Source organism: Alosa pseudoharengus, unplaced genomic scaffold (genome assembly GCF_046254945.1).
Source record: "Alosa pseudoharengus isolate Yale_2024_CS ecotype anadromous, Long Island Sound unplaced genomic scaffold, YU_APseudo_1.1 YU_APseudo_1.1_scf_8, whole genome shotgun sequence".
In the NCBI taxonomy this organism is placed as follows: Eukaryota; Metazoa; Chordata; class Actinopteri; order Clupeiformes; family Clupeidae; genus Alosa; species Alosa pseudoharengus.
In genome coordinates, this window is record NW_027468870.1 from 29,798,480 (window position 1) to 29,813,283 (window position 14,804).

Genomic DNA, 14,804 nt, shown 5'->3' on the forward strand with positions numbered 1-14,804 from the left:
GTAAGAGCAGTGGGAGTTTTAGTGCCCCCCACAGAGCCTGACTATGGAGGAGAAATGGATGATCGACCCTTATCAAAAAATCCTTTAGGATTTTCATTTTTTCCAATAGGATTCTACAGGATTGTAAGAATCCTTTAGGATTTCTTGATATTCCAATAGGATTTGTATGTTCATTGTTACAGTCCTATATGATTACAAACTTGTCCAATAGGATTGTAAAATTCCAATAGGATTTTTAAATAAGATCAACATTTCTTATAGGATTTTTACCCTGTTAAGTCCTGTAAACTTCAGGTTGTCCTAAAGCTAATTCAATGCAATTAAAAAAAAACTTATGCAAAAGGGGTCCTCTTTATTTATTTATTTTTCTTTCTTTCTTTTTTTCTCTATTCTACACTGCTAGTTCTGTTCTACGTTTTATGTCATATGCCCATTTTCCTAAATTAATAATATCTTGGAAAGTTCAGAAAGGATTTTAATTTTCAGACGGCCAACCCAGGCCAAACAGATTTTTGTGGTGATCTGAACACCTGGAATTTATTGCATCAGTGACCCTTGGGCAGAGCTAAGTCTGCACGCTCTGAGTGCTTTTCTAGTTTATTTATTATTAAAACAGTAGACTATTTCAAAGAATATCATGTTAAAACTTGATGCCTTTGGTTATAATGATTAAATGCTGCACGTGATTAGACCTAAGACAGTGGTTGAATTGAGATTAATTGTTCTCTGAATACAAACAGGCAGGTAAGTCATTTATATAGGACTACAGTAAAAAAATTAGAATATCCTTAAACTTTATAGAGGTGGGGGTCTGAGGGTAGCAGCATGTGGCTCGGGGAGGGGGAGCAGGAACAGGTGGTCCCTGATTTATTTATTTATTTATTTATTTATTGGACTTTATTTATTGGATTTAAAGGGCTCCTTGGTCTGAAAAAGTTTGAGAAACACTGAGCTAGAACACAGACATAAAGACATAAAGACTTACACATGGTATGTCAAATGTATTCTATTTTTAAAAAGTTTCAATTATTGTATTTTACATTACAGTTTTTTGTATTTTACAGTTGTGAGGAAAGAGATATGGCACTGCATCAAATGCAGTTAGATCATACAATTTAGTTGAAGTGATACCTTTAACAAACAATCACACATATCCAAACATATCTATAAAGACTTATACACGTACAGCCTACATTTACTTAGACATACATACATACATACATACATACATAGGTCATATTACATTATGTGTAAAACAATAATCTATCTTAATCTATCTCTGTACCATTCGGTTGAAGTGATACATATACCTTTTTCTCAATTTTCATGAATACCACCTTACGGATTATGTCACTGTACTTTACAGCTACTCTCACTTGGGTTGGGCAGACTAATTTAAGATGGTTCACTCTTTCTGATACAAAATGGGCTGTTTCTGATCTAAAAAGCTGTATGAGAAAGACAGGTATGTTTTTATGTATGTTAATGATTGAAGTTATCACTCCAAGGTCTCCATTTCTCAACTCGACAGTACAGCTATTATGTTTATGCCCTTTTCCATATTCCTCTGTTGTAAATATTTTTCCCCTCAAAACTGCGCGATGGTAGTAATCACCAATTAGGTCGACATCTTGGGGTCCCCATATTGGAACTAACAAAGAGTGTTCTACTTCACCTATTTTTTTGTGTTGTGGACAACCCAACAAAACTATATCCTGCAACCTTACTGCTTTGGACCTCAAAGGATAGCCATCTATCCAATCATTGACTGTCTTATGTACTATATGGGTGATGTCGTCTGAACTGTTTGACTGCTCAAGTAAACTTGGCAAAGACTGAAGTAGGTTGAAGCGATACGCTATTTGATTTGGTATCGACTGTGTTCCATGGCATAACCTAGTTAGCTTTTGATTATGTCCTTCAAACACAAATGCTGAAGATGACCATAGTGGTCCATGTAACTCCACAGAACAAATAAGATGAGTTAATTGATGGACATTGTAGGACATATGGCACATTCCATAAGTTTCTGGGATCTGGTGAACAAATTTTTTAATATAACTTGAAGCACTGGCCAAATCTATTTCTGTGACTTTGTCTTTCAGAAGGAGAAATATTGTGTTAACTAACATTGACCAGTGTTTTAGATATTTGTTTGGCAAAATCATATGTAGAACTGGTAGGCTGTAAAAAAGCAACCAACTCCTGCATTCAGCGGCTTTCCATTTGTGTGCTACATGCACAGTGCGTGGCACTCTGGGCACATCAGAGGGTGGTGTAATGGGCAACAGTCTTTGATCAATCCTGTTTTTTGTTGTACCGATGTACCATGGTTCACTATGATATTTGCTGTTAAACCAAAGATCTAAAAACTGTTTTGTGACTCCAAGTAGCACACAGTGCATGTAATCGACTGTGAAGCTTTTGATCATATCAAAGCCGGTAGAAGTATGCAATAAGATTAAAGGTGACACAGACTTGACCCCCAGGACATGGTTCACACCTTCATTAACTGCCTTCGCCCCACATTCAACAATATGCTTGTGACTTCTCATGTCAGCCTCAACATCAGGATATACCCTTGTATAACCCCTCCCTTTGGCCACAACCATTCCCTCATTCAGACAGTACCCACATCCATATGAGCCATTAAACTGATGGATACCTTGAACTGCACATTTTGCCACTGCATCGCAGGAACAAGTAATAGGGAAAACCTTGGAAATTTGAGAGATGCCAGTTTCAGGATGGACCCATTTAATGCCGTTTGCATTGGTGTCTTTTATGTCCTGGACAAACTGGTGCAAAAAGGTGGCCATATCAGGTTTGCCCTGTCCAAACCAGACTCCTGCCAGCAAAACATTCTTATAACGCACCTCAGGGGGCAGTTCATTGATAATACACCGAATGGGCCAGAGAGAATTGGATGAGGAGTTAAAAAGTGGAACACCGTCACAGTTCCACAATAAGGACACATCTCCTGGTTTGTAATCAGTTTTGCCCAGTATAGCATTTGTACAGTCACTAAGACCTTCTCTCTGTATGATGTCACGAATCTGATTGGCTAGTGAAAGACTTATAAAAAAGTTACCCTCTTTGAGATTGCCATTATTTGTTTCCTCACCACAGGTCAAGCAATTTGTGTTCTGTGTTGATAAATGTGCCCCACAACCTTGGCAAAAGAAATGTAATTTGATGGTGTCAGATGGGTCTTTAAGGAGCTGTTTGAATACATGCAGAGAATGTGGCAATATGTTATTTGCTGGTAAAAGGATGCTTAATAATTTCAGATGATCTTCAATTGCTGTTGCAGATAAACTGTGTCTTAGGGAAAAGGCTAGGATTAAGACAATAAATTGTGCCAATGTCACATCCGACCCTGGGTATAAAGGGGAATCCATAGACTTGTCTGTGTTGGAAAATCTGGGCAAATCACTTGCTAATTGATGATTTTCAAAAGTAGGAATGTCCAAAAGTATCTCTGAATTGTCTCTCTCTCCATTGTCCTCCGAATTGTCTATTTCTCCATTGTCCTCATCTGCATGCTCTGAACCCTCAACACACTCCTGGTTACAATGTCTCCATTTGGATGTCCTTGGAACCTCATCAAGCAAATCAGGGTCTAAAAATCTAAATATATGAATGGCACATGATACCATTTGATAACTGTAACTTTTATTTTGGAATGAGGAAACGTAAACAACAATGCCACCAGCTTTTCATAATTACCTTTTATATCTGCCTTTTTTTCGTGTAGGCATATTCATTTCTGTCTCCATTGGAAAACTACCAGGAGAAGAAATATTGTTGATTGTTTTTATGGTACAATATTTAGCTTGGTTACTGTCATTGCTCAGTGAGTCTATAGGCTAACATATAACTCCATACAGAACATAAGAGTAGGCCTAAATGTCATCTATAAAATGGTTGTTTATTTAAGGGCCTCTATAGGCTACAAAGTATAACTTTCTTTACGTTTGCAATGTTAATATTTGTAATAATACAAACTACTACTTGCTTTTAAAAACAATTTTAGTAGTAGGTCTATGCTCAGCTATAGCCACTTGGCACACCATTCATGGAATCCACTGAGCTACATAAAAAAGGGCTCACCCGCGTGAGGGCTGAGTGGAACACAGCGCAGGTATCGAGCTGGACTACGTCAAAAAGTAGCAGTTGGATTCCGCTTATCCGTCAAGAAGGGAGACAGGATAACAGTTGACAGTGAGTAACGTTAATGTCATCTATTTTAGATAATGTATCCTTATAGTGAAATTGGGACAGAAATACAGTCCTATAAAGGCTATTAAAAGTGATTCTCTGTTCATTTTTTTTTATTATGTTGTCGATGACGACGACGTTATTACTAGCTAGCACAGTTAGCCATCGCTAGCTAGTTACCAGTTACTGTCCCTATGTAAACAGTTGTACAGCTATCGTAAAAAAAAATACCATCAGCATCACTGTTGGTTAACAATCTAAACATTGTAAGTAGTTTAAGCCTAATACTGTCATATCTACCTGCGTGATGTGTTTGTTTCTTGTAGTTATTTGCAACAGTAACAATTGGCCTACTATGAAGCCATATCTATAAGTGTAACGTTAGATAACTACCGACAGCAACAATGTTGCAGTTGTGGAATGCACGCGTACCAAGTGAAACTGTTTCATTTGTAAGTATCATACAACGGCTCTTTATCCCTCTTCTACCCCTTCCATTTGCAGAAAATGTACATGTTAATTCAGTGGATCGAGGACCCCCCTACATGGGATGTGCTACCACAAAATAAAGTTGTTAACGGCTTATGTGAAGTGGGCTACATATGTGACGTACAGTATCGGGATGAGACCAGCCCCGCTAAGATTATCCAGAAAGGTGTGTGAATTTCATCGATATGCCAGTGTTTTTTTCTTGTTTATGAAAGTGAAATTAACTGTACATGAATTAGTTCTCCATTGAAATGGTGGATTATGAAAGCAAATTTATTTTGTTGGTGAATGAAAAGTTTTAGTTTTTTCCATTAGGGAGCAGAACTAAATTAATGAAGGCCTTGGAAGCACTGGAGAGGGGGTGCAGAAATGCAGCTACTGGCACAGAAGAACGTGGCCGTGGTCTCAGAGAGAAACGCCCCCCAGCTCAGTTTTCACCTGCCAGCAGTGAGGAAGATGAGGTAAGTTATGAGGCCAATAGCCTCATAAATATGACCTTAATTGATGGATCTTCTGATCTAACTTCTGAGGGCAATGTTAAGTCTTTTTTTTTTTAAATGTTCAATCTTTTCTTATGCTGTAGGAGGACACAAATCCAAAACTAAAGGGGAAAAATAATTTAACAAAGGCTCTGTCTCTGCAGTTTTTAAATGAATATGAAGTAAGTGAAGAGTTAACATTTGCTATTGTCTGTGCTCAGCTCAGAGTGTTGATAATGTCACATTTGGTTTGGTTTGGACTTATCTCTCTCCCTTGCTCCATAGGAGAGTGAGCCGGGATACTCCAGAGATGTGGTACGTTAATAACCTCATTTATCAGTACAGTTTATATATAAGAATACCTCTGTAAGTAAAGGTTGGAATTTACTTGCTGTTAGACCAAGCGTAAGCGTTTGCACCCTCCTGCGACCCGCGGTGTTCTGTGTATAGACTTGTTGCAGCATTACACAGTCAAATCGCACAATAGTGGAGGTCTCCACTTGGGGCAGATTTGGAAAATTCCTAGGGTTGTTGTCAATATTGCATCTTGCCGTCACTGTTTTTTTCATGCAATCACCCCCCACTTTCTTGTCAGTATCGCATCTTGCGGACATGTCATGCTTGCTTGCGACGACATGCGCAACCGAAACTCAAAACAACCACAGAATACCCATGGCAGCCATGCTGCGTACACAAATGCATTGTCTACAACAAGTAAATTCCAGCCTTTTAAATGCTTCTGTGCACTGATGGAGATTTGCAACCTCTGGGATTTCTGAAAATTCTCTCTCTCTCCCCAGAACCCAGCAGCCGATAGCAGCATAGCTAACCAGCTTAATGAGATGCGATGTCTGCTTTTAGAGATGCGGGAGAAAATAATCAACCTGGAGCGTACTGTGAGAGGTATGTGTTTCTGTATTCTGAACATAGATAAACATAATGTCAATGCTGTTGTTTCTATTCTGTTCCTGTCTCGAAGTCAGGATTTTTTAGCCCAAAAGTATTACATAGCTCCTGAATTGTTACTGTTTGTTTTGTTTGTTTGTTTTTTATACAGATCAAATTACTCAGCCAGCGTCATCCACATTATCAAGATCACCCTTATTACCATTATCATCATCCCCATCACCACCCTCAAGAACAACATCATCAACATCACCACCCTCAAGAACAACATCATCAACATCACCACCCTCAAGAACAACATCATCAACATCACCACCCTCACCCTCACCAGTCCAGGTGAAAGTCACTTATGTTCCCAGAAGCCATTCAAAGAAAAGAAAAAGCATCATGCTTTTTGCAGCTTGATCATTTACACATAGTGCTTACTGACATTATTCTCTTTCTGTATTTTGGTATTTTTAGATTCACATAGGCCCTACAGTGAAGATCACGGCCACCCAGTATGCCCACATCAAGTGGAGTGACCCTAGAAAGGCCACCAAGGACTTATTGATGGCAGTGTTTGGGAGGCAGGTCCTGGCCACACATTCTTATACGGGGAAGCTGTCTAATGCCTTTCTGGAAAGACAGCCCAAGCCCCAGCTCAATTCTGCAAAGACGTCGGACATACTAAGTGAGTATCTTGTTTGTGTTCCCATAGTTTCCAGTACAATGCAGTGCTCACACTAACCATTTCACTCCTTATAAGGCCTATTTTAGACTGCTATCAGTGCATAGCAGTTAATGTGTATTCACAGTGCGTGTGTGTGGTGTTCACACCAGAAACTGTGACCTGCATGAACCAGCTGCCAGCAGCATTATATTAGCAACAACATGTCAGATTTCATATCGTTTGTGTTATTGAATCGCAATCTTACACTCAATGGCGTTCTTGAATGTCATTATTGGTACTTAAAGTACAGCACTACGGAACTCTGTGCAAGTTCCTTGTTCCTGTGGCTGTACTTTGCGTACCAATAATCAGGGATGGATTACTGCACAGGCCTACCGGGCCCAGGCCCAGGGGCCCAAGGGGTCAGGGGGCCCTGAAGCCCAAGCCATTGCATGGAATAATTGATCATCAATATCAACACATCGGGATGTAGACTATGAATCTGATTGAATTAAAGTATTGGCCATCCCCAAAATGCACCAGAATACAGGAAATCACATCAAACAAATAAAATAAAAAAAACACACACATATGCGAGAATTAGTGGGGGGCTCTTAATACATCTGGGCCCAGGGGCCCGAAAGTTCATAATCCGTCCATGCCAATAATGACATTCAAGAACGGCATCTCATGTAAGATTGCTTAATTGAAGAGCTCAATTTCAAAGAAATAACTGGGCTAAACGACAAATCACAAGGGGAAACAAGCTATAGTATCCATGTTTGCCTTGTGTCTGCTCCAGCCAGTGTATCACTGTATCTTCTAAAGATTTACAGTGTATTAATCTGTTCATGTGTTGCTCTTCTCTCCTATATGTTTTTCAGACTATATCACCAACAAATTTGGGGTGGACCCTGCCCTGGTCAAGCAAGCCATTTCACAGAAATGCGCTGATGAAGCAAAGTTGGCCAGAAGGCGCTCCAAGTGAACGCGTACACACACACACACACACACATGCTCACTCACACACACTCACATCTGATTTTTTTAAAAATGTATTGATATAATAAATGTTATTTACTTATGACCATCCATTTCATTTGTACTGTGCTTCGTTTCTTTTGCATAATGTCTATGGAGACCATGTGCATAAATCCATTAGGGAACTAGAAGTAAAAATCCAATAGGAATAAGTCCTATAGGAATAGAAATCCTATAGGAATAAAAATCCAATAGGAATAAATCCTATTGGAATAAGTCCTATAGGAATAGAAATCCTATAGGAATAAAAATCCAATAGGATATATCAAGTTCTGTGCTTTTAAAAAATCCAATAGGATTCCTGTAGGATTTGTTTGTTCCAAAATATGATAGAAATCCTTTAGGATTAGTCCTATCAGAATCCTATAGGATTTTTTGGTAAGGGCGAGAGAGAGGTGTATCTGAGCGCACAGAAAACCATCGGTGGTGCTTATATGGGGGTTGTGTCCCTATGTCCACTGCCATGGCACACATGGAGAGTGTCTGCTGCTAGGAAATGAACCTGGGAGATCTCATACAAAATAATAGATATATCACGTCCAATCCTACGTCCCAAATGCTATCATTAATGCGAGACGTTGGAGGTCTCAATGCGGTCGCTGAGGGACATCCGAGCCGAAACACTGGAACGCCCAATAAACAGCAGTTAACCAACTAACACACTCTTGATAGGTTGTGCGGAGGGGGTAGGCTAGAGGACTACACTGATCACCTGAGACTACACTCATTTTTACACCCATACTCAGTTGTTCTGCAATGTATTATCATTGTAGAAGCTGCGATACAGTACTAGCATAGCATAACATAACAAGCACATACTGTAACTAGCATAGCATGAACCCTAAAATCTATGGTTGCTAAAAGCAGCACATCCGTGTATTTATTTACTTAAAGTGAACAGCTTGTTATTTTATGTCAGCTTACATAAACAAATAAAAACTCAGACGCCTAGCCTACAGTCCATAAACAACATCTACCCACAAAACCATGCCTGTCACAATCACAGACCTAGGCTACTACAGAGTAGCCTACACAAGTCAGACATAGGCTAGCGTACCGTACCCTCAACAAGTTCTCACCAGGTTCGCAAGTCTCTGCAAATAGTTTCCACTAGTACTTGAGCGAAACAAATGCAATCATCGATACTACTCAATCACAAAAAAAAAAACATCTTACTCACACATGAGAAGTTCGCTCCCCCGAGTTTACTCACCAATTCATCAACGATGCAACTGCATTTTCAGGTCGCGGTAATCCACAAGTTGTGCGAGAACATCCAAACACATTATTGCGACTGAAGTTAAATCTAATTAAGTACTGTCTCTGATAGGCCTACAGGCTACATTACAGCGGCCCTTGTTCTTGTACAAACACAAAAACAAACATCAACATAATTTGCGTAGGCATATTGAAATAAAGTGAACGTCCGCTAATGGATAAAACATCCACGAACAAACGCTAACCATTCTGATGACGAAGCGCCTGCATTTTCAAAACATGGCTGCGCCCTAGTGGCGAAAGTCGTTATTCACATGTCATTTTCCAGTGAAACTACTTGAATATCGGGTTTAATGAAAATCCATGTATCTTCAAAAATGAAAAAGCAACCAAAAAATGGTCACAGTTCTCACTGCTTCATTTCCACTTTAAATACCCACCAACATTCGTTTTCGCAGTACAGATTATTTCTAAAAGTTATTTGTCTACTAGGCCTAGCCTACTGGCTGATTTATCAAACGAGTGCTTTCTCGTTCGTCCTCCGCAAACTACTGGTGTTTCGGTAGAGAGCCATTGAATAAGCGATGCCAAGCAATTTCTGTAACACTTTTTGTGACATTCAGCAAATATCTCCTCATTTAATGTAAGTTCCTTCGGACAATAGGCCTACATTCTACTCTACGTGTAGTTGTCCTCCATCTCAGTTGCATCAGTTTTCTAATTTTGAAGGTTCTAAAACATTATTATGCTTCACTGAATCCTTCTCGTTTTCTTTCATTTGTCCAGCTAACTTTTCCATTGAAACTAGCCATTTATGATGGATTACACACTCGACATTCTGAAATGTCCTGCACGATCAAGGCCAAATTAAGTTATCACGCAGCCACTGTGTCAGCAGCATGAGTGCTGACGGTGACGGTGCATTTCTGATGTCAGATTATTATGTAGGCTAGCCTAATAGACTGTTCTCACGTTGCAGCGCTTTAATATGAAGTAGCATTAGGGGCAGAGGGGGATAAATGTTGTCCCCACCGAGGATAAAAATAATTTAGCAGAGGTAGGGATAGGAAAACCAGAGGGGGGGAAATCCTCACCATCCCCCCCCTACAAATCGCACCCTGGAGATTACGATAAGTGAAATAGAAATGTACAGTAAACCTCATCAGGAAATTCAACATGGTTGACTGGGAGGCCCTGCATCAACCCATGCCAAATGACCTGAAGGGGGATTTTTTTTATCATCCATACAGAATCTTATCTAAGGAGGAAATGAAAGTCCTCTCACTCTCTCACCCATGATGGCCTGTCCACATTCCCCACATTCATTCTCACTGCATGTGCTGAGGTGCGGCTGCAGTTGCAGCTGCAGATGATCTTGATCTGGGGCGCGTTTCCCAAAATCATAGTTGCTACAACTTACCAACTTTGTTGGTTGCAATCAGGGATGGATTACTGAATGGGCCTACTGGGCCCAGGCCCAGGGGCCCAAGGGGTCAGGAGGCCCTGAAGCCCAAGCCTTTGCATGGAATCATTGCCTCAATATCAACAAATCAGGATGTAGGCTATGAATCTGATTGAATTTAGTATTGGCCATCTCCAAAATGCACCAGAATACAGGAAATCACATCAAACAAATTAAAAATGTTCTGGGGGAGGACCCCCAAACCCCCCCTCCCACATATACGACAATTAGTGGGGGGCCCTTAATACATCTGGGCCCAGGGGCCCGAAAGTTCATAATCCGCCCATGGTTGCAATGCAATTTCCCATTGCCAACCAACAGGTTAGCAGCTATAGTTTTGGGAAACATGCCCCCTGGCTGTGAATTGCAAACATCCACGGCCAAATTCACACTTCCTCCTCAGATACGTTTTATGGCACCTGACCAGTTTTAACCAAAATACATAAACATATCCATCCAAAAAGTGTGGTTACAGTATAGCACAAAATAATTGTAGTTTGGTTTAGCCATATCCTCTAACATACATATGTGTCCTGTTCTTTGCCAAGCCTGATGGATCCAAAACTCACATTGCTCCACACTGTCAGAACAATATCCACAGCATTACGTAGGTCTCTTCAGGAAGTGTCACTATATTCACAAAGATCAGTCCTGGTTTGTTGGAATACTTGAACCAGACACAAATGGACACCCATGTTCAACTTTGTTTTTCTGCTTTCAGAAAGTCACCCCCACCAAAGACACAAAACATATGCATAGAGGTTACCTGGGTGCCAATGATAGATAGATAGATACTTTATTGATCCCCAAGGGAAAGATTAAAGGTCTCAGTAGCATAGACATCACACACAACATGCACTTACAGTACGGCAGAAAACAATAAAGACAGTATTCTAAAATACTAAAAATACTAAATCAAATATCCACATAGTGTGCTTAAGGATAAATAAGCATGAGGCTCTTGCAGTGACAGGGCAGGGACTGAGCCTGTGATTCTGTATGCATGGTAAGGTGCTCTATGAGAGTGAGTGTCATGGTGATGGTGCAAATAAGTAAGTTCAACAGTGTCTAGAGACCAGCATAAAATAAATATGGACATATAAGAGAATAATGTAGACAAAGTAATATAAAAAAACTATAGCCGTGCAAGAATAGGTTGAAGTAATCTATCTCTCCTCTTCCCTTTAGTGAAGCATTGAACAGTGTTCCATGGACGTGTACAAATGTGCATGTTCAATGTAGTGTATCATTGACAGAACAGTGGCCAGCCTGTAGAGTAATAAACATGTACCATAACTGCAACAACAAAAAGCTGGGCTTAGATCTACCGGGCACACAGTGGACCCCAGTTTAATGGCCTCTGCAAGCCATCCCACTCTTGACCCAAATGCCAAAGACCTAGGCCTGTTGCTATAGATTAAATTTAAATCATAACAGTATAATATTTAGTTTTTGTATGTCAAGCGAACACTCCGTTAGGGGGGGCACAGTGACCCGTTTGGGCGGACCTGGCCCCCTATGGCCCGCCCCTAACGCCGACGCTGCCTGTTGATGTAAGCAGAACATGTACTCAACCAGTGAGGCTCCTGTGTCACAATAGCAAGAATAAAAAATATAACAAAATGAAGACAGAAATGAGGAGGTGTCATTACAAGATAGTTTTGGTGTACACCATTTAGTAAAACGAGCGCACGTTTTCTGGATTTATACCAAAAAATATCTTGCAATGACCCCTCTAGGGTTCCGTAGAAATGAATAAGGAATGGTGACCTTTGTACATGAATGGATATTTTTTGATATGTGTGTGTGTGTGTGTGTGTGTGTGTGTGTGTAAAACGAGCGCACGTTTTCTGGATTTATACCAAAAAATATCTTGCAATGACCCCTCTAGGGTTCCGTAGAAATGAATAAGGAATGGTGACCTTTGTACATGAATGGATATTTTTTGATATGTGTGTGTGTGTGTGTGTGTGTGTGTGTGTGTGCACACGTGCATGTGCATTTATAACTTCCTTTTCCTTTTATTACTTACCGACACCAGACCCAGACTATGGAATCAAAACAACGCCATAAAGTTTGTGTGCTCGTGAAAAGATATTCACATGTGTAATAGAGTTTTGTCTTCGAGGATATAATTTGCACAAGTGTAGAACCATTTTGTAGCTGTGGAATTAATTTGTCTGTGTGCAAAAAAGTGCGTACCTGCAGAAATACAGTATTTTTGTGCACTTGTCAAAAACATTTGTCTACAGGGATTTAGTTTGAATGTGTGTGGAACAGCTTTATAGCTACAGGCAATAAAGGAACTTATGTCTTTGCGCATACAATTAGGCAGCAATTGGGAGAAGTGTGACATCTATCTTTTGTGTGCAAACTGGATCTACAAAGCTACAAAATATTTTACAGACACGAATTTTGGAAGTGTTTTGTCTTGATGGCATTGTTTTGACTCCATAGTCTGGTGTCGGTAAGTATTTAAAGGAAAAGGAAGTTATAAACACACATGCATGTGCACATGAGCACACACACACACACACACACACACATACACACACCTTCACGTGTCAAAAAATATCCATTCATGTACAAAGGTCACCATTCCTTATTCATTTCTGTCTTCATTTTGTTATTTTTTTATTCTTTCTATTGTGACGCAGGACCCTCACTCTGCTTACCACATCAACAGGCCTACAGTAGCTCATTTCTGTTAGGGATAGTCAAGGAAAGTCCACATGCTGCTCAAAAGTGGTAAAGCTAGCTTAATTTGGTTAACCAACAAGTCACATAGAATATCTATTTGGTCAAAATATCCTTGTACAACCTGGCTATAGCTAACTCAGTATAAAATCTATATTAGCTACATATTTAATAGGCTCATTCAACTAGATGCAGCGTTGTACAGATCTGGCTCAACATTATGCATACTGAGTTGAACACAATGCATGCTGGTTAGAAATGTTGTCCAACTTCCTTTTGCAGGACAGGAAGTCACCAGGTGACAATAAGCCCAATATTGAAGATCTGAAAACTTTGGTTTGATTTTTTCATTCAATTGTTTATTCCAAATGTAAAAACATAAAAAATATATATATAACAATATTAGACAACACAAAATATCAACAAAAAATCCCCAACTATTATTCATACCTCAAGATTGAACATAGCAGTAGATACCAGTAAAATGTCCGGTGAAAATACCAATGCACAACAGAAAGATATGGAATGGCAATCTTGACCTTCAATGATATTTCAAAATAACTTTTGCCCGTAATAAGTAGCTTTTCTCAGCTATCCACTAGGCCTCTATAAAAACACATTTCATAACATTGAGCAAAGATTTGCCAATTTACCACCGGTGGTATTTAATGCAGCAAAACCAACACATGGCAGTGAAAATGTTGCATCCCACTTTTTATTCCTAATATTGCATCTGCCACAGGTCATTTGTGGACCCTTTATGTGAGTGTAGAACCGTTTTGTAGCTGTGGAATGAATTTACCTGTGTCCAAAAAACATGCGTACCTGCAGAAATATTTTGTGCACTTGTGAAAAACATTTGTCCACAGGGATTTAGTTTGAATGTGTTTTCAACAGCTTTATAGCTACAGTTTGCACACTAAATATATATATGTTGCACTTCTCCCAATTGCTGGCTAATTGTATGTGCAAAGACAAACGTTCCTTTATTGCCTGTAGCTATAAAGCTGTTCCACACACATTCAAACTAAAAAAAATTTCACAAGTGCACAAGTGCATTTTTTTGCACACAAAAAGAGAAAACTCTATTACACATGTGAATATCTTTTCACGGGCACACTACATTAATACACAGGATTAGATGTTAAAATCCCTTGTGCCAAAATCCAAGGTAAAAACACATTCAGAAGCCCCTGCTCAAGTTTAACTTTAAAAAGCACACTACCCACAAATCCGCCAACAAATGGTCACAAGCACAATACAAATGGCCTATCCAACAGCAGTAGCGTATATAGTATGCGGCATGTCATTGGGGTTATCAAGTGGGCACCCTCATTCACCGATGTTTCGTTAAGTTAGGCCCACGACACCTCATGAAGGCTTAACAGTGAAACCAGCGTCCTGGAGACACTCCCCTCCATGCTGCCACCATATTACCACATTATGGCGTTGTTTTGACTCCATACCAGACTATCTTGCTTTAATTGCTCACATGTTTTGAGTCCTTTAGTCCTTGAGCCAGAGGGGTTGGTTGGTACCATCTGAGGGGAATACGTTTCATATGGGCTTTTGGCAAGGTATACTACCCTAGAGTTAGAAAATAAGTAATAGCATTACATTGGTAGTAGCTTTTTGTGTC

General features: G+C 39.7%; 1 protein-coding gene across 1 annotated transcript; it reads left to right on the plus strand.

Annotated features, from left to right (window-relative positions):
• Nucleotides 1-811: 811 nt before the first annotated feature.
• Nucleotides 812-7,935, plus strand: LOC143112495 (uncharacterized). The gene is made up of 9 exons (XM_076274761.1): nt 812-4,224; nt 4,726-4,876; nt 5,026-5,171; nt 5,294-5,371; nt 5,475-5,504; nt 5,990-6,092; nt 6,247-6,431; nt 6,558-6,768; nt 7,632-7,935. Exons 2-9 carry the CDS (start codon nt 4,729-4,731, stop codon nt 7,733-7,735), a joined length of 1,005 nt encoding a protein of 334 aa, XP_076130876.1. The 5' UTR covers nt 812-4,224; nt 4,726-4,728; the 3' UTR covers nt 7,736-7,935.
• Nucleotides 7,936-14,804: the final 6,869 nt, after the last annotated feature.